Source organism: Otolemur garnettii, unplaced genomic scaffold, assembly GCF_000181295.1.
Source record: "Otolemur garnettii isolate 467f Iridium unplaced genomic scaffold, OtoGar3 scaffold00014, whole genome shotgun sequence".
In the NCBI taxonomy this organism is placed as follows: Eukaryota; Metazoa; Chordata; class Mammalia; order Primates; family Galagidae; genus Otolemur; species Otolemur garnettii.
The window spans coordinates 29,210,036-29,230,725 of record NW_003852409.1 but is presented as its reverse complement, the minus strand read 5'-3'; the positions used below and the strand labels follow the sequence as shown (position 1 = coordinate 29,230,725).

Here is a 20,690-nt window from a genome sequence, read left to right as displayed (position 1 = left end):
CCTGGTTATTTTTTGGTTGTAGTTGTCATTGTTTGGTAGGCCCAGGCCGGGCTCGAACCCACCAGGCCCGGTGTATGTGGCCTGCACCCTGACTGCTGAGCTACATGAGCTGAGCCAAGATAAGATATTCTTAAAAAGACAACTAAGAGCCACTCAGAGTTTTGGTCAGTAAATTCAGGGGTAAGGGTTGGGGAAGAATCTAGAGAAATTAACCTGGTTTTGAAGAGAGTTCTCCAAGGAAGTAGAATCTTAAAGGCGCGCCCCTAAGACTGAAGGCACAGAGTGGCGGGGTGTGCGTGGGTCTGCACCAGTGAGAACAGTGCCAGGAGATGCCAGGGAAAGCTGTGACGGGGAAACACAGAACTATGGGGTGTGCGTGGGTCTGCACCAGTGAGAACAGTGCCAGGAGATGCCAGGGCAAGCTATGACCAGGAAACACAGAACTATGGGGTGTGCGTGGGTCTGCACCAGTAAGAACAATGCCAGGAGACGCCAGGGAAAGCTGTGACCAGGAAAGCAGGTCAGGAAACACCAGGGAAAGTTATGACCAGGAAAGCACTGTTTTTACTAAAGTAAGAACAGTCAAAAAAGGTGGTTCTAGAAACTATGCTTGAAAAAAAATAAAAACGTTTAGAGCAACAGAGTGAGCAGCACCGATGGCTTCTGACTGATAACACTGACCAGGTGCTGGCAAATGTTTTCAGTAAAGGGTCAGAGAGCAAATACCAAGAGTTTGGGGGCCACACAGTGCTGGCTGCAGACACTCAGTGCTGCCACTGCAGTGCCAAAGCCGTATACAGATCATCTGTAAAGGAACAGGCATGGCTGTGTGCCAGGAAAACTTTATTTATAGACACCAAAATTTGAGTTTCATATAATTTTCAGAGATCCCTAAATATTATTCCTCTTATTTTTTCAGCTATTTTAAAATATTAAAATCATCCATAGCTTGCAGGTCATATAAAAAGCAGGCCATGGCTGGGCTATGGCTGCTGGCGACAGTCTGCCGGCCCTAACACAGATGGGTAAGAGTAGACCAAACCAGGGACCATCATTTTACTTCCACGCCCTTCTTTAAGAAAAGCCATCTTCAAAACCCTATAGAACAGAGTAACATGGTGATGGGAGATTTGAAGAGCAAGGAAGGCGAGGAGGCAGCTGGAGCAGCCAGGTGCTTTCCTGTCTGTCCACGTCTACAGGGCCAGGGGGCAGTAGGGTGAGGCTGGAATCACAGACCGTGATCTTTGAGCAACATGAGTGAGCAGGCAGTTTCAGGGGGACCAGGTAACAGGAAAAAAAAATCTTATTCTCAAAAAGGGACAATAAAGAAATTACTGATCTGTGGTCTGGAAGTGATTTCCAGTAAATTTCAAGAGCATGTTACAAATCAGGTGGTCCTAAGCACTCAGGGAAGACAGGGTGACCCCGTAGCACAGGAGGGTCTGCCAGGAACGCACCACGTTCATATCAGGTCTGTATGTTTTTTCTTCTTACAAAAGCAACACATGCTATTACAGGAAAATGAGGGCCTACAAAGACACCAGAAAAAGAAAAAGAAGAGCAAAGTCTGGGGAAACCACTGTAAATACCTCGGCATGGACCTTCCCAGACCTTTAGGTAGATTTCCTAAAATGAGATCGCATTGCACATTCTGGTTTGTCACCTGTATTTTTTCCCCCACTTAACAATATTCATGTCATCTTTTTATTTAAATCATCATTTCTTGAATGGCCATTACATGGAAGTCTTACAATGTTAACCATTTGCCTTTGTTTAGGGCATTTAAGATGCATTCACCTCCCCTCCTGTTTTAAAGCTTCATTTTTAAAAAGCAGCAGTGCCCATCCTTGTAGGCAAATCTTTTTGCACATCTGTGTTTTCTAGCAGAAATTCCTAGAAGAGAAAGTGTGAGGATGAAAGGGTGGCTTTGTGGCCACTTTCATTAGTGGCAAAAAGAGCGACATGAGTTTCGGCACTGAGTCAGCAGAAGATCCCCACCCCACATCTGAGGGCAGGAGAGAAATACTGACGGGGCCGTGACAACAGCTGGCTAATTGTGGACGACAGAACACAGTCTCCCCAACTACTGGATGGAAATGAAAGTGCAGGAAGACAGAGCCCAGTTTGATGAGGGAGGATTCCACAGAGATGGAATAGGCTGGATGAGGTGATGGTCCCAGACACTGGAGGTGGTTGAGAGGAAAATCTGGATGACTCCTCTCCCACGGGTCTGGGAGGGCACTCCTGTGCAAGGCAGACCCGAGGCCAAACACTCCCCTGCCTCTCTTCCATCCTTCGACCCACACTGCACGTGCCCCCCATGTGCCAGGCACAGAGCTACATAGCACCTCCCCTAGTGTCTCCAGCAATTCTGAGCAGTGTCTCTTTGCAGGCATGGTGGGGACAGATCAACATGCATGCTGCTGAAAAAATATTAAAGTAAATATACTTTAACAACCATACACACACACTAAACGTGACTTTTCCCCCCAAATTTCTAATTACAGTTTTGAAATCCACTTATCTGAGAAAGAGACCAAACACTAGGGGAGTAGTAATCGAACATCTTCAAAGCGGACACAGAGCACACCAGGAATCTGTGCCAAAGGCTTAGCTCCTGAAGCCTGCAGTGAGCACTCGCCAGAGCTGGTTTGGAAGCAGAATAGTCTGATGATTCATTTCGTTATCAGCAGAACCCCCAGCTATCAAGGCATCGGTCCTGGGCAAGGGGTAGGGCCTGGGGCACACTTTGCCTTTACTGTTTTTGGAACAAACCACTGGAAATTCTAACTTCGCAATACCCAACTGAGATGGGTCACTCAGTGCCAAATACTGTTCACGCGGGGACGAGGGGCTGGTCTCTGCTCCCTTCTGGCCAGAATGGCTCACAGGCTAGCTGCCAGTGGGCAGGCGGGCAGGCTTCCAGCTGTGCCATAGTGGCCCAGTGCTGAGCTTGCAGGCCTTACGGAGCCAGTGGGCCCTGCAGGGTATTCTTGGCAGCACTGCAACAAAGCAGCCCTGGACCTAGGCAGAACAATTTGGTGTCTGCAGCCGCTGAGGAGGCCTGAGCTGCCTGCTGCTATGTGCTGCAGCCTCAACTGCCTCTGTTTGGAAGATAAAATCCAATTCACTACCACTTACATAAATGTAACAGGAAGTTTCTGAATGGCTTCCCCTGTGTCTTGAGGCTGTTACCTTGGTATTGCTAAACTAACAGCTGAAATGAACCCAGACAACACCTCATCAAAGCTGCGGGGCGAGGAAGCAGCGGTTCAGAGGCAGACAGCAACATTCCTGCCAAACCTGAGGAGATTTCACTCTGTGGGCGCTTTTCTGCAGAAATGCCAACAGCTGGGAAAGCCATCAGAGAACACAGGTAAGGTGGGTGTAGCTGAATGCTGTGGCTGAAAGATTTGCAAGCTGTGGAAAACAGTTATCTGTTTGATGGGGAGCTCCTTGTGTGCATTCTGAACAGGGTCGCCCTGCTGGATTTCATAGGCCTGTTTTGCACCACAATGCCACTGAGCATCTGGGGAAATATTCAGCTTTTCTACAAAATAGGTCATCTTTCCACACCTGTTATGCTCCTCTGCTGAAATAGCCACAGCACAAAAGAAATTTCCCCAGGAGATGCTTCTCTTAGACAAACATGTTCCTCTCCCCTTTGGGAGCCTGTCTCCTGGAGTGGTGCCAGGGATGGGGGCTTAAGAAGGCCCCTGTTTCTCTCCTTCCTGGCAGGAGTGTCACCCAGAAATGGAACAACGGGGCTTTTGCTTATATTTCCAAACCTATTAGGGAGTGATCATAACGAGAAAAACTAATACTGACAAGAATTATGCCATTGTTCTATTTCATCTATTTAGTAACCTGTAGTTGCAATTTTTAGAAAAAAGATTACCTTTTAAATAACTGATTCATTATGGTACACAGATGAATGCCATGTTCCCATGTTCAAAATGTCACTCACCATTAAGGGTGTGTGCTAGTAAGTGGCACTGATTTGCCACTTCCCACTTATATACAAACACCCCTGACTGGTGGGCCAGTATAATCACAGGCAAGTTTGTGGGTTTCCTCAGCTCTTAGCAAGTCACCTGCACTGCTAAGCACCTAATGAATCTCAATTCAGTAATAAGGCTTGTTAGGTTTTCCCGTCCCTAGGTGAAGGTGAAAAGGAAAACTAGGGCTGAGAAAGTTCCTGCCAAGGTACCACCATCAATTCCAAGGCTGAGTTCAGAAACCACAGACTCACACTGTGGAGGTGTGGAGGCAGACCGCCAGTGTACCCTCTGGCCACAAACCCGGCTGAGGCATGAGAGGTGAGGACAGACTTGGATGCGGAGGGTGAGCCCACCCGGCTCAGCTCAGTGCTGCTCCTGAGGCCCTGTGGGAAACCTGCCCGGGGCCCGGAAGGTGAGTATGTGAGAGTGTGTGAGTATTCTCTGGAAACCTCCCTTCAAGCTTGTGAAATCCACACATTGTTTTTCATCATTAGTTTCAAAACACATTGAGTATTTGGCCCTTCTCTAAGTGCCCCAATGACACAAAGGAAAGGGAAGGCTGGGTCCTTGCAGGGAAAAAAGAGGAAAGGTAAGACAGACAGGCCCTACTAGAGACACAGAACGTGAGGGAGGAGGTGGTGCCCAGGATGCTGGCGCACAGCTGGCCTGCAGCAGGGCCCCATGTACCTGATATGGCATACAAATTGGAGTGCTGGTATTCATAGTCCGTCCGGGTGCTGTTTCTGCCTCGGAAGGTGGCGGGCAGTGTTAGAGAGATGTGCCTAAGAAAGAGACAGAGGAGAGAAAGGAAGTTACAAGGAGCATGGAGCATTCCCCAAGACTCAGGCAGTACCCAACCCCATCAACAGCTGACACCCAGGAAAAGTGGGTGCTCTTGGCAGCCTCCCCCTCCCCAAGAATGCCTTTCCCACTAGGCTGAACTCCTTCCAAGAAGTCGGACGTTTCCAGATATCACCAGCTGCTGAAAGCACATCCAATAGGAAGGAAGAAATTCTTAAGCCTCACAGTATGTCTGAGGAGCTCTGTGCAGTGGGCACTCTGACCCAGATTTCTGTCTGCTGGGCAAAATACACCAACAGGACCATAACACCCCCCCGCCTTGGTTTGTTCCATTACCCATCCAATGGCTTCCACACCTGCCCTGCAGGGCAGCCAAGGATCGCAGGTCAGGACACACTTTGTAAATGAAGGTACTGGGCACTATTATTACCATGTGGGTCCGGGTGACTAATGACCTCTGAAAATCAGAACAGCACATCACTCTGAAAGGTTACTTCTGTGTGTCCCCCTCTGGCAGAGCGCACAGTAGGTGCCCAGGAAAGCACCTTCCAGACAGACTCAGTGCTGTCTTTCATGGCTCAGGTCATTAAAGCTCACAAAGAACATACAATGTGTGTACTTAGTCAAAAGGAAATAATCCATTTGGTATGGTCACTGGCTGCTTTTAGGGAATGCAGAAAAGAAAAATTAAAATAATAGGGAAAAGATTTAAAACTCAACAAGTCTGGGGGAAAAACCAACAACAAAATCTTCCAGAGGGATGACTTGGTTTTGGCTTGAATTAGCTCAGAAGCCTAAGCTTTGGCCGCACTTCATCACTTCCAAAGGGGCGAGACTGGTGGAAGGCACATTCACATGTTAAAAAGCTGTCAGTTACACGGTGCATCTTCCCACAGCACAGGGATGACCTTCTAGAACAGCAGTTCTCAACCTGTGGGTTGCAACCCATAGGAACTGTATTAAAGGGCCACGGCCTTAGGAAGGCTGAGAAGCACTGTTCTAGAATGATTGCTACACTCCTAGGAGGAAAGTCTCTCTAGGGTGGGGCTGCTCTCACAGAGCCAGGATTGAGCCCCAAGCAGCAGGAGGCTTCCAGGGACAAGGGGGAATACTGAGGGGCATGAAGGCATCAGGTCTGCTAGCTGCAGAGTAAGCGCTCATGGTGGATGCCTGTGCCAGCCAGCCTGAACCAAGCAGGGAGACTGTGCTGGGCAGCAGCAGCTGGGTGCTCAGGGCTGTGGGGGACCCAGCAAATAACGTGCAAAAGGACAGTGTGTCCACTGGGTGTCCACTGTGCTTCATTGCCTCTCAGGGTGCTTAGAAGAGTCAGGCACCACCAGGTAGTCAGGGAGAGCCAAACTTCAGTGCAGGGTAGGCTGCACCTTGGAAGAGAAGATAGAAAAGTGGGCCAGAGCCAGATGGAAAGACCACCAGATGCCACAGCAAGAGGTCTGGGTTTTATATCCCCCACACAGGTCCCCAAACTCTGTTCTGCCTGTCCTGGCATCAATGAAGGCATCGGAGTCACCTGGGAACTCGCTAACAACACAGACTCACAGGCCTGACCCTGGGGAGTCAGGTTCAGTGGTCCTGGCAGAGTGCAGCCCAGAAATCTATTTATAACAAGCTCCTGCTGTGAATCTGAAGATTGGCTGGGTCTGGGAGCCCTGTGTGGGTCAGAAGCAGCTGCAGAAGGGTTTCCAGCAGTTGATCAATGCCCCTGACCACAGCACTTAGTCAATGAAGCTGAGCAAACAGAAGAGTGAATTATTGACCGTGGTTGCGGCTGAGCAGAACTAAAATGATGACAGGTGGTCCTGCCGAGAATGCCGCCGGGTGCCAGGCCCTGGGGATGCAGATGCCACGCGTTCTCCCAGGCTCCTCACAAGGCCCCTCAAGGTGCAGAGCCAGCTACACGATGTTTGGGCCCAGCACACTGTGAAAACACGAGGTGTGCAACCAGGAGGACCTCGTACACACAAAGCTGCACTCTACCAAGGAGGGATTTCCGGGAGGTGAGGAGGGCTTCACAGCTGCCAGACTCTAAGATTGTTAAGCCTTAAAAGCCCTAAAAAGACATCAGCTAACCTAACTGAGGACACAAATTGATCTGTGCTGCATGGCAGCTACTCTGGGGCCGGTGGCATTCAGGGAGGCTCCCAGAGAAGGGGGCATTAGCGGAGCTTTAGAAGACAGATGGGCCTGGATGATGGCACTGGCCAGCCAGGAGTTGAGGAAAAGAAAGGGCAAGCCCAGCCACTGGGTGGTCAAACATGCACCAACACAGATCTGCAGGGGACGCAGTGGTGGCAGGACAGGAAGGGAGGATACAAAAATGTCTACAAAGTTAACTGAACACTTGTACAAGTGTGACCACTTCCTGCAGAAAGAGGGAAGACTCGAGTGCTGTGAAAGGCAGCGGGAAGGCAGTTCTCTGGAGGTGACATGAGGCTGGGAACTGAGGACGGGCACGAGTCAGAGCAGGGTAGGGTGAGCACTCTGTGGGGACTCTGGCCACTGAGAAGACCCAGGGGAGGCCATAGTGACCAGACCTAGAAAGCCAGAAGGGGGTGTGGAACCAGGCCGAACAGGAATGTGGGAGCCACACCATGCGGGGCCCAGCACGGTTATGACTTCATCCTGAAGGATTCTAGGAAGAGATGTGCCAAGATCCAATTTATGATTTGAAAACTGAGATGCCACTGTGGATGGGAATGGTAGCAGCAAACAATGATGGAGAGGATCACGAAATTGGGATCACCGCCGCCTGTATATAAACTCTTAATTCCCGCCCCAATGACCTGCTGCAGACTCTATCAGTGATTCTCAACCTTCCTAATGCTATGACCCTTTAATACAGTTCCTCATGTTGTGGTGACCCCCAATCATAAAATTATTTTTTTGCTACTTCATATCTGTAATTTTGCTACTGTTATGAATCGTAATATATACATCTGATATGCAGGATGTATTTAGGTGACCCCTGTGAAAGAGTTGTTTGACCCACAAAGGGGTCGTGACCCACAGGTTGAGAACCACTGCTCTAAATGAAGAGTTTTGTGGAAATGTGTGACTTAAATGAAAAGGTGAGCAATAGAGAAATCAAAGTGCCCGGCTCTTTAGCTGCCCCACCCAACATGCACTTTCTAGTCCAAACTTTCCTGCTGCTTTGGGACATCAGATTTTGCCTGGCTCTCCTCACCCCATCCCTAAGGCCTGGTTCTCTCGGCTCCCTCCTCCTCTTCCTCTAACCTTTCCAAAGTTGCTATCTGTCGGGTCGGTGCTCTGGGCAGCCTGGTCCACACCCACACCCCCGGTTACAGCGTCCTCACACACCAGCCTACCTCTCATCACTGCTCCACTCTCCCTCCCCCAGAAAGGAAGTCTTGTCAATCCCTGAACAGGCCTTGTTCCCAGGCCTCAGCCTGCTTCCCTATCCCTGCTGCTCCCTCTTCCTAGAATCTCCACTCTTCTTCCATGTCTCCAAACTCCTATTCATCCTCCGAGACCACACCCTGCTCAACCACATCCTCTTTGGTGAAACCTTTTCTGGGCTTGTCCCAGGCTCAACTGAGTGCCTGTGTGTCCTCTCTCACTATTCGATATCATAGTGTATTTTAATCATCTGATATAAAAGTGTTCCTCTAATATGACTGTGACCTCATTTTCTAGGACAATTTCTGCCATAGAGTAGACAATTACTGAACATTTGCTGACCAAATCAAGTGTTGAACTTAAGTCCATTAAAACCCCTGGGTCTTTTTTTGACACGAGCTGCTGTTAGCCTCTGTTATTTCATTTCTCTGTGTGTTTTCCCAATGAGCTTCAAGGGGTCCCTGTATCAGGCCATGTACCCCATTTCTCTCCACCATGAAGAAAAGCAGACATAGTGTAATAAGACACCAGTGGCAGCAGTGTGAGCAGGAATTTACAAACTGCTGGTGGGCAGGTGGGTGGGTGGAGGGTGTTCTGTTCACAAACAATAGATAATGTGTGGCTTATGCAGTAAATGGGAAATTAAAAGAAAATTCAAGTCACAAGCTGACTGTATTTTTTGGAGCAATTGCTCAATAGTAATCTGCTGAACTGAAATCAAGCTGCCGAAGCCTCCAGCTGAAGTAGCTGGCACAAGACAGCACTTAGGGAGCACGGGTGGGAGGCCTTTCTGGCCAGAGGCAGCTTTGGGGCTTCTTGGTTCTGTTGCTCCTGGGCCCAGGAAGCAGGGCGACAAAAAGGGCACAGTGAGGCCTCCAGTTAATGAAAACAAACAGTTTGGTCCAAAGGGACAGGGACAGATCACTTATGCTTAAATAGGACAAAGAAGTCACCTGCTGAAGCGGCCCAGGGGTGCTTTGGTGCCAGATTGGCCTGAGAGTGACAGCTGGAGGGGGAGAGGAAGACTATAGTTGGCTGCGTCCGTCTCAGGGCAAGATGAGCTGCTCATTCCCCAGTTAGGTGGGGACCCACCTGCCAGGCATCACCTGGGCTGACCCTCTCGGCAAGCTTTATAGACAGGAATAATTATTCTCATTTAACAGAACAGGAAAACGGAGGCCCTGAGAGGCGACATTGATGGGGGCAGGAATTAATGGAAAGGTTAGTGCGTGTGTCCTCTGGAGGTTGTTACCCTGATGTGTCATTGCAGCTATCAGGTGCACAGAATGAGATAACTCAGTCCGGGCCATAGTGTCCCTCCTGAAGACCCTCTAAAAACTACTGATGCCAAAGACTCAACATCTCTGCTGCTTACAGCTCATTGACCCTGACAGGTTACAGCTGGATGACCACTGGTCCTGCCCTTGCACCCTGGGAGCCAGAGCAATAGTAATGGTTAAGAGCAGTGTCCCCGCCCCCCACCGCCACCCCAAATACACTGGATGCAGATTTGAATCCCAAGGCCAGCACCAAGGAGCTGGGTGGCCTTCAGCAGGGATGTGTTGCCTTCGGGTGCACAGCTGGCCACCAGACAAGCAGAGGAGTTAGCTTAGAACCAGGTGTGTGGTGAAGTTTAGCTTCAAGTCCTATTCTGATTCTTCCCATTCTTGCCATTACTGTAGAGTCCTGGTCATAAGGGCAGTGCAAGATCATTATAAAAATTATAAGCACCTTCATTAGAATGAAACCGAAACCATTCCCTGGTGGAGAGGTCCTCCCAGTTCCGGCCCATCTCCCTCCTCTCTGACTGGACTTATCTATGTCCCCTGCACTCACATTACCAACCTCAACAGCTGCTTTTGTCCTTCTAGCCCAGTGGTTCTCAACCTGTGGGTTGCGACCCACAGGAACTGTATTAAAGGGTTTGTGGCATTAGAAAGGTTGAGAACCACTATTCTAGCCCCTTCTCTTGTTCCTGCCTCAGGGCCTTTGCACTTGCTGTTCCTGCTGCCTGCAACACTGTTCCCCCAGAAGCTGGCTCCTCCCCTCAGTCAGGCCATCTCTCAGAAATGCCTGCTCTGACCACCCTTCCAAGGAGGGGTCCCTCTCCAGCCACCATCCTCTCTGAAGAGCCCTTCCCACCCTGCAGGACTTCCTGTTTGTTTTCATGGCATCAGATCATGTTCTCCATTACACTTCCTCTTACCACTACACCCCTGTGCCTAGAACAACGCCCACCACACAGTGGGCACTTAAAAGAAAAGTGGGGGAAAATCCTCTGAGATTACCTAATTCTGCTGAATACATGAATCTGATTCTGACTCTTAATGAGAGAAAGTTTTGGGAAAACTTCCAAAAAGGCTTCCCCCTTGTCTCCTCCTCATCCCCAGGACTGAGCTGGTTAATGGTTTGGAAAATGCAACTATTTCTGATTCATGATCTTTTCATGTAAACAGTAAATTCATCATGGCATTGCTTATAAAGCTGAAAACTGGAATTAAGTTAAATACCAAACAATAGGGGTACAGTTAAAAAATCATGGTACTACTTTTTAACGAATATTTTGCAGTTGTTAAAATACTTTAGACTATTTAACAACCTGAGCTCACACCCATGACCACAGCATCCTTATTTTTACAACCTGGAATTGTGATCAGTTAGCTCAACGTTCTTTGGCTTCCTTCCCACAGCTGAACTGTCTGCTGAGATTAAAGGAACGCCCCCGTCATGCCATTACTCCATGAGCAGGAAAGATGGAAGAACCCAGGAGCTGCACTAGACTGTGGGCACTGGAGACTCAGCTCTTCTGCAGCACCCAAGCCAAGGAAGTTCTAAGAATAAGTAGGTCTTTAACAAGGTCAAACAAACCAGAAATCCAAGAAAATGATGGTTGCTGGGGCACCCCACAGACAGCAGTTTCAATGGAGTCATTTCAATGGTCCCCAAAGGTGACCACTGCACAGGCGATCAGTGTGCTTGGATTTCAGGTGCTGGTAAAGATCACCACTAAATAGACATAAAGACTTGGGAAACTTATCTCTACTTCTGGGACTATCCCTAGTAGGTTTTGGACAGCTGGAGCAAGTGACTAACTATTAGAGGAGGCCAATTAATTTCTGTCACTTACCCTAAACAATAGATTATTCCAAATTCTGTTTGGTCACTGGAGGACTGTGACTTAGCATAGCCCCTAAGTCCTCACGGAGATTCACTGAGCTTTCCTCTCCCTCCCCCACCCACAGAACAGCCCAGAGAAGATGGGCACACCCCGCTGAGCTAGGGCACACTGCTGCTTCTGGTAGCGACCATGTCTCCCTGCAGAGGGGGCTGGCCGTTTTGTGACAGACAGGTCAGCATTACACATGCGGTGGACAACGGCTCCAGCTGAAGAGACACTGAGGGGAATTTCATTTTTCCCCCAGTCAGGCTTCGACACCTTATTCAATTAACGTGGCCACTAAGCTGCAGACAGCTCCATATAAAAGCCCTTCAGTTACAGAATACATTTTATTATGTGACAATAGTTGCCAGCACGATTTATTTCCTTTGATGGGATTCTGCTTTTTCCTTGTTAATTTAAATCTGTATTTTCTAGTGCTGATTCCAGGTCTGTGTGAATTTTTAAAATGTTACCATTAATCTTGTAGACCCAGTGGCCACATATAATGAAGATGGCTCTGTCCAGGCAGCAGCAGTGTCTGCTGTCCTCTCCAACTGTGAAAAGGCAGCGTCAAGGGAACGGTGGCTAATATGGCAAAGGCAGGCTCAGAGACAGATGTCTTATGTGCACACACACACACAAACACACTTAGACCAAAGCAAACTTTATCACATGAAATCACAGTTCCTATTCTATTTTTCTGGAGTAAAAAATGATTAAAACCACCTTTTTGTCTAGCAGTTTTCAATGGTGCTCCAGGGACCTCTGAGGATTCCCAAGGCTTTCAGGAAATCCACAAGGTCATAATTATTTTCATAATAATAATGATACCCCACTTGCCTTTCTCTTAAATAGGTCACAAAAAAGCACAAACTATAACCCCCCCAAAAATCAATAAATGGGACTTCATCAACTTTTAAAACTCTTGTTCTTCAAAAGATGCTGTTAGAAAAATGAAAAGGCAAGCCACAGACCTGGAGAAAATATTTATAAAACATAAACCAACACTGGGCACAGTGGCTCATGCCTGTGATCCTAGCACTCTGAGAGGCTGAGGCAGGTAGATTGCTTTAGCTCAGGAATTTGAGAACAGCCTGGGCAAAAGTGAGATCCCATCTCTATCAAAAATAGAAAAACTAGTGGTACATGCCTGTAATCTAAGCTACTTGGGAAGCGAAGGCAAGAGGATTGCTTGAACTCAGGAGTTTGAGGTTGCTGTGAGCTATGATGATGCCATGGCACTCTACTCAGAGTGACAGAGTGAGACTGTCTTTTAAGAAAAAAAAAATAGCTGGGCATGGTTGGCGCATGCCTGTAGCCCCAGCTACTTGGGAGGCTCACGTAAGAGGCTCACTTGAGCCCAGGAGTTTGAGGCTGCTGTGAGCTACAATGATGCCATGGCACTCTACCTAGGGTGACAGAATGAGACTCTGTCTCAAAAAAAAACAAAACCCCACAAACCTAAGTTACATCTAGGATATATACAGAACTGTTACAACTTAACAGAGGACAACCCAACTGTAAAATGACAAAAAAGAAAAAAAAATTGAACAATTTAATAAAGCAAATCCAATGTTAAATCAGGACATAAAAAGATATTCAACTTCATTAGTCACTAGGGACATGCAAATTAAAATCTCAATGAGGCACTCCTACACATCTAGGACAGCAAACAAGAAACAGACTGACAGTATCAACTAGTGGCAAAGATGTGGAGCAACTAGAACTCTCATGCACTGTTGGTCAGTGGTGTAGCCACTTCAGAGAACAGCATGTGGTTTTTAAAAATGTTAAACACACTCTTATCATACAACCCAGCCATTACATTTCTCGGTTTTTACACAAGAGAAGTGGATGCATGTGTCTATATAAAGATGTACTCAGCAGCTTTACTTGTAATAGTCAAACACTAAAGAAAAAGCGAAATGTCTGGTAACAGGCGATTAGATAAAGTGTGGTATATCCTACAACGGATATTGTTCAGCATTGAAAAACAAACTATTGAGAAATCCAAGACGGATGAATCTGAAGGTGATTCTGAGCAAAATAAGCAAAGTGGAAACAACCTTCACATATAATTTCCACATGTGAAGTTTGCCGAATATCTGAAAATATTTCCCTGATTAAATACTTAATAACAGAAGTCAATGGGGCTCACAGTAATCCAGAAAAGGCGATGAAAGAGGTAAAAGATAAATCCTGGCCAATCCTTGCGGTGACTTTAGGTGACTTTCCTCCGTTATCCTAAATAAGAGAAGATGATGCAGGCACAGAGTTTCAAAGGTGAAAAAAGGTGTGATGCAGAGTCGTTTGCTCCGTAAAGTTGTCTTTCATGTGTGGCTGTGGTGGTGTCTTCACACATAAAGACATCGGGGTCTATACTTCTTCTAGACTCCTTTCTCTATAAGAAATACATGGAAACATGGTCCAGATGACTCAAAATTAAGACTTCAGAGTAGGGAATTAAATGGGGCCAAAGGACCAGCATTTCTTCTTCTCTTTTAGAAATGTGAGGGAACACCCTGAAATGTGGGAAATAGTTTACTTAAGAAGAACAGCAGCTGACGTGCTCACAGGGCTCACCCAGTCCATTACACACCTCAGAGAAGTTCAGCAGCTGTGCAGAGGCCACAGTCTGGATTTGAACAGTTCGCAGGAGCTTGGATTTTAATGCTGATGGGGCAAATTACAAAATTCATGCCAACTAGCCAGCTCTTCTCAAAAATTGGAAATAATGTTATAAAACGTCTGCTCCAGAATAGTATGCAGACATAAATGATGTTTACATGTTTCTGGGGGGAAGAAGAGTGAAGAACTTGGGATGCAGACCCGTGTACAGTGTGCAAATCTCAGCTGTGGGAAGACAAGGCAGGAACCGGGTCCTTGAGGCCGTGTTTGTAACAGCAACGACTGGGAACAGCCTAAGGGCCATCAAAGAGAGAAGTCTAATAAACTGTGGAATGTGCATATAATCCTAAACTAGGACAGAATAAAGCACAAGGAATGTGTCGGACATGTTTCTATCAACATAGCCAAATCTCAAAGACACAACTACTAAGGAAAGCAAAACAAAACCAAAAAAACCAACCAAGAAAAAAAAAATTGCAGACTGACATAAACAATCCCACAAAACAACCCATTTCTGTGAGTGCACATATAGGTACACCCCAGTGCCAACAAGAGCCTGGAAGGACGGATCAGCTCCCAGAGGTGAGGCCCTGGCCTGACAGGCAGAGCACACTCATGCTGCTGACAACACAAGCCTCTAAGGTGACAGGATGGACTTTCCCTCTGCTTTTTCATATATTTTAAGACGTTTCTTTCTTTTCATTGAAAAAGAAGAAAAGATAGCAAAACTAGGAGGGTCACTCTTCTCAAAGTTAGAAGAGACGTGTGTATGGTACCAGCAGAGTGCCCGGTGCTAACGGGACGTCTTGTTTCCTCCGTGATGTGTCTGCTGGCGGAGGAGGATCGAGGTGATGTGCAAAGGAAAGGCATGGACTACGGTGCTGGGTGGCAGAAGAAATATGCACCAGCAACAATATCTGAGTTAAAGTGGTTAACTGGGAAAGAACACTGCAAATGGCTAAATAAAATTCCATTTTAGTTCTGCAAAACACCACTGGGAAGAAGTCATCTGTGACGCACAGCTTCTGTGCCAGGTGTAAGGACGTTCTTAATGAATGCCATTTAATGAAGAAAAAGGCTCTTATAAAACACCTGGCACAAGCAGGGCGAGGGAGTCACAGGGAAAGGGACCTTTGCTGCACCTGCTGGCATTTTAATAAGCACCTTCTAAAGCATCCACTCTCCAAGGCTGGTCAACGGTGTCAGGAAGAGGTCCCTGACCATTGCCCACACTTGCTGACAGTTTGGGGAACCTTATTTCTTAAAGACCATATGCTCAGGTATTGGATTGCCCTGGAAGGTAATTAAAATAAATCATCTTCAGCTGGAAAGGCCTGACTAGCACCTGCCATCCTCCTCCATGACCCCACAGTCAGGATGCCTGCTCCAGTCCCCTGTGCTTCCCAGCCGAGGCTCTGAGTCACCACCAAGACCTGTGAAGACCCAGTGACGTGAGAAGATACTGTAATTCTTTATCGTAATTTGGTTCCACTGAAACTGAAAGTTGGCTATTTTAATGACCTTCTCTAGACCCTAAACTATTTTTAGTTGTGGTAAGTTTTCTTTTCTGGTTGATTGTGGAGCTAACCACAGGAAGAAACCACCATGCGCCGTTTACTGCCATTTCTCATGGTCTGATGAGACGCTTTTTTTTTTTTTTTTGGTTGTGTAATTGACACCAGCAAAGACAAGAGGTTTTGTAAAACCTAAGACAGACCTATTTCCTAGACAATGATATTCACTATCTCATAAGCTTTCTATGCCCAGACCTGAAACTCAGCTCCATTCCGAGGAGACGGCCCCCAGAGGCTGCTCTCAGTAGGGGGCAGCAGCTCTGTCCACTAGGTTTTAACTGAGCTCGTGCTATACACCAAGCACTGTCTGGCACTAAGAAAAGCTTAAGAAACCAAATGAGACTCAGATCTTTACCTTTGGGAATTTATCTATGAGTAAACTGAAATACGTACAAAAATCTGTATCACAAAGTAAACAGCTCTAAATATCAAAGACAGGCAATAATGGACTATAATGGTTATATGCTTCAATTTTAAAACAATGGCATGAAAAAAACCCGAAAACAACAAACATCTGTTGAGGATCTACCAGGCGCCAGATACTCCACCCTGTGAGAGACCCAGGGACTTGAGAGAGACAATCCCACCTGCAAAAGGAAAGAACGAGGCGGGGAGGGAAAGTCCAAGCAATGAAATAGATTCACAAAGCAAGGCACTGGCAACGGGGAGTCAGAGAAGCGGGAGAGGTGGGGAGGCTGAAGGCGTCGTTCCTGCAGTGATTTAGGACACGCAGTGAGTACTTACTGAGCATGTGAGCTCTCCCTCTGGCTTCACATCCATCCCCAATCTAACAACCTGGCAAGGGAGGTGTTATCCCACAGTCAGGGCTAATGCCTTTCAAAGAGGATAAGGAACTTGCCCAGAGTCACACAGCTAAAGAAAACAGCGGAGCTAGGACTGAAGCCATGCTCTTCCTGCTACGCTGTGTTGCTTTACTGAGAAGAGGCAGTAAGTACAAATGCAGACCTGTTCATTTTCCATTCAAGAAACCCATTTGCCATGATCAATATAACTTCAACCTACCAACTTGACTATATAATGAGTTTTCCTCATGGGCAGCGCGCGCACACACACACACACACACACACACTCACTCGCTCTCACACCAGCCAAATCACTCTGCATTGGACATGGGGGAAAAAAGCTGCCACTGGAAGGCTAAGGAAATCACAATTCCAAACTCCCTAAGTTCCTAAACGCGCAGCTTTAAAGTATGTGTAGCTCGACAGCATATGGCAAATCAATTACTAGTTTAAATCTTAAAACAAAAACATGGCAAGTGTGGTACAGAAATAATCAAGAACAACGGTTCGGTTTAGATTACACTGGGCCACTAGAGTTTTGAATACAATTAATCATCATTCCAGGAAATGGGAAGCCATATTGACACTTATTCCTAATTTGAATATTTAATTAGGGTGAAGTTCTTCATCAAATTATCGCAGAACTGGGAGAAAGCCTGGAAGACTTACACAATTACTACCTTAACCCCTTACCAGCTGCTCACCTGTGAGCACAGCCGTGTGGCTCCCAGCTCTGGGGGGCGGGAGGGAGCTCCATGAAATCTGGGAGGGGAACACTGGTGATGGGGGCTCCAGCTGCAGCAGAAAGCAGCCAAATGGTGGCAAAAGAAAGGTGTAGTGGTTCTCAACCTGTGGGTCGCGACCCCTTTTTAACAACGAAAGTACATCCTGCATATCAGATATTTTACATTATGATTCATAACAGTAGCAAAATTACAGGTATGAAGTAGCAATGAAAATAATTGTATGGCTGGGGGTCACCACAACATGAGGAACTGTATTAAAGGGTCATGGAATTAGGGGATATTAGGAAGGTTGAGAACCACTGGCAAGGGGAATGAACTGCTTGTGCTTGTGCAGAATGTATTCTGATGTGAACCCTGAACAAAGACAGAAAGCCAACATGCAGTGTCTGTGACACTTTCTATGTCCCCCGCTTAATTCTCACAACAATCCTGCAAAGGAGGTACTCAGAAGAACGTGAGGCTCACAGAGCGATATAACTCACTCGAGGCAGCACTGCTCACGAGGGGTGTAAAGAAAGCGTGGGTTACTCATTTCACACATACAGATACACACACATTACTCACCAAAAGCGAGGACGAAGAGAACACTTAAAGGCCAACAAAAATGTACCCAAAGCTGTATTTTAGATGTTCCACATAGTGTGAATAAATTGGGAGGCAAACCAAAACCCAGGCTTCCTCAATCAGCATTCTAAACTTAATTGTTGGACTGGAGATGCACTACTGAGCTCCCCAAATGGGGCAGACACAACACTGCTGTGGCCAACTGCTCAGCAGAGTGGGGGAGCTAAGGGCCAGGAGCTCAGGGAACAGTGCTGACCTGTGGCAAGGTGACAGGTGGCTATGCATCCCAGCAGAGGGGAGCCCGACAAACTGGGCCTCATGAAACACTGCTGGTGTCCAACGGGAAGCAAAGAGTCAGCAACAGGACAAGAAAAACATGAACTTGTTTTTTTTCTTTGAAAATGTCAAAGGCTCAATGACAGCACTTATAACTAACTATATATCAGTTCAGAGAAGAGATTATACTTCCTGAATGCACTTCTTCACTGTGAGCAAAGTCTTTAATTGATAGTCCACAGACACCATGTGATTCTACATGACACAAATGACAAGTGTTCCCTGAAGGACCCCCAGGACAAGGCCTGGGCTGACTTGGCAGACTGTGCTTGGCCACAGTAGCTCCGGCACTGAGATGTTTAGAACAAGGGACATTCTGATAGCTTCATATGAGCAACTTTTTTCTTAAAAACTTGTGATGGGTTTAATAACCCTCTTGTGAACATCAAGGTTCCTTGAGAGGACTTGCAATATCCTCTCTTAGCAGGTACTGGATCACCAGGCACAAGGAAGGAGCCACCCCACGCAGCCCCACACAGCCCCACTGCATCCAGTTTCCTCTTGCCTTGGCCCTGCCCTGACGGCCAGCCACAGCTGGGTGTCAGCCGGGGAACAGATCCACCAGGCCTGTGCCCAGCATGCTGGTGGTGGCGGCAAATGGTGTCAGAAACTTTGAAACTTTCCTTTGTATATTACATTAATCTATATAAGAAAATCTCTTTTAATGAGGAGTGATGTAGTTACAAACTCTCCAGAGCCATAATTAGAGCAAACTAATTGAAGTTGTGTTTTGACACACTTTCCAAATTCACGGGTGCCGGGTGACATATTCACAACACTGCTGCTGCACAGCCATGGCGACGGCAAAATCATTAGGCTAATAACACTTATTTGCATTCTTATCATGCCAGCAGCTCGCCCTTAAATACTGTTTCTACTACTGCTCCTTTCCTGTAAGTTTCCACTGAAAGATATTAACAGTAATTATTAGTACTTTAGTAGAATTTTAATGTTAAAGAATAATAACTCGCATTAACATACATTGAATGGCAATTCTTTTTCTTAACCACCATAGGAAGGTTTGGGGGTTCTTCTTCGGCCCTCGCCCTGGAGCCCAAGGGTGACCAGATACAATCTCAGCTTCAGTAGAACCACCGCTCAGGGTCCACACCCAGCAAGATTTGAAGTCAGGGTTTCTGAGCTACTCTGTTTCAAATGTTTGATGAGAGAAATCTTTTTTTTTTTTTTAAAGTACAATAAAATGAAATAGTTAAGGAGAAATTTTTTCCAAGCAGTTAAAAAAAAATCTCAATTTACAACACAGTCTTTGGTAATAACACTAATGAATTCCAGGAGGACAGGCTTTAGCCACTCTCTGCCGCCCCCCTCACGGTGATTAAAGGCAGACAGGGAATGACTGGGTGGGGAGTGGGCCCAGGGGGGTGGGGCGGCCCTGATCTGTCAGTACGCAGGCACTGTTTGCCACCAACGAGGCCAATTTTTTGGATGCTTAACTCAGACACTCACATACACAGAGGAAGACTCGACAGTTCTAAATAATGGTTATTAATGACACCTTCCTCTAAAGTGACAAATTACTTCTGAAATTTAGAATCGAAGAGGTATGAAGAGTGAACACGTTCTGCTGAACATGACAGGAGACACCAGCGAGCACACAGTTCCCAGTCACGCTGCGGCAGGAGAAGGGCGGGGCCCTCCTATTCCCAGGTATTCAGCTGCCCTCCAAGGCAGTGACCACAGCCATTCCTCCCAGCTGTGTCCCAGCAGTGACGGTTGGTGACCAAGGGCACACCCTGCTGTAAGAACCTTCCTGTCTCCCTTCTCAGTGAGAAGTGTGTCCTGGGTGCGCTGTACAGAGAAGTGAGCCCTCGTCCCCCACAGTGAGCACTGAGACCTGCTCAGAACCTCGGCTTCTGTAAATATCCTGGGATCAACAAAAACAACCACCACCCCACTGACCTTTTATAATCCATGAGAAGATAGCCTGACTAAAAGTGCATACTTATGTTGAATTTCCAACTATTCAAGCGCATGTACATTTTGGGACGAATATCCAATCTCGGCCGGGGAAGATCGGAATGAAAAAAATGCTTCTGTAGAAAAATGCCAAAGACTATACTCCTTTAAAGTGTGGGAGTTTTGGTTTCTTAAGTTACAATCTTTGTACCAATCTGCTATTTTTCAAGTCACTGATTACTTAAAAAAATGAAATAAAGGAAACTAACTTTCATAGCTGCAGCAACACTTCGAATCATGGCACTTATTCACTGTATTTAAGTTTTATTACACTTGAACCCTGCAATGCCAAAACACCCACCTCCCATATAAAAGAAATGAAGAAGAAAGCCAAGCCTGGGGCCGGGGGCACCACACTCCCATTCCAGATGATCTCGTCTAATCCCATAAACTGAAATATTTAAAGAGTCTCTAAACCTCACTGACCTTACTTTTAAAAACAAGGAACATATGGGCACTGCTAGTTTTTCATCTTCTTCCAGCCTACTAAAATATCCGTTTTGCCAAAATTCAAGAGGGGGGGAAAGGAGGGGGCTGCCAAACTCAGATTCATAAAGGGCTGTGTCCATGAGAGCACAGGGCAGGCAGTGAACAGTCTGGGCTGAGGACAGCACACCCCCAACAAAGAACCAAAGGAAACATTCCTCTCCATGCCCAATCCATCTCAAGAGCTGTGGAAAACAGTCTGTTGAGGAAAATAAAGCCACGACTGAGGAACTGAGGAG

The 20,690-nt window shown here is 46.8% G+C and overlaps 1 protein-coding gene across 1 annotated transcript in view; it reads right to left on the bottom strand.

Annotated features, from left to right (window-relative positions):
- MVB12B (multivesicular body subunit 12B) overlaps nt 1-20,690 on the bottom strand; it is a 173,288-nt gene that overhangs the window by 66,783 nt on the left and 85,815 nt on the right. The window contains exon 7 of the mRNA XM_023510574.1: nt 4,689-4,783. Within this exon, the coding sequence (XP_023366342.1) occupies nt 4,689-4,783 (95 nt within the window). The remainder of the gene's footprint in view (nt 1-4,688; nt 4,784-20,690) is intronic.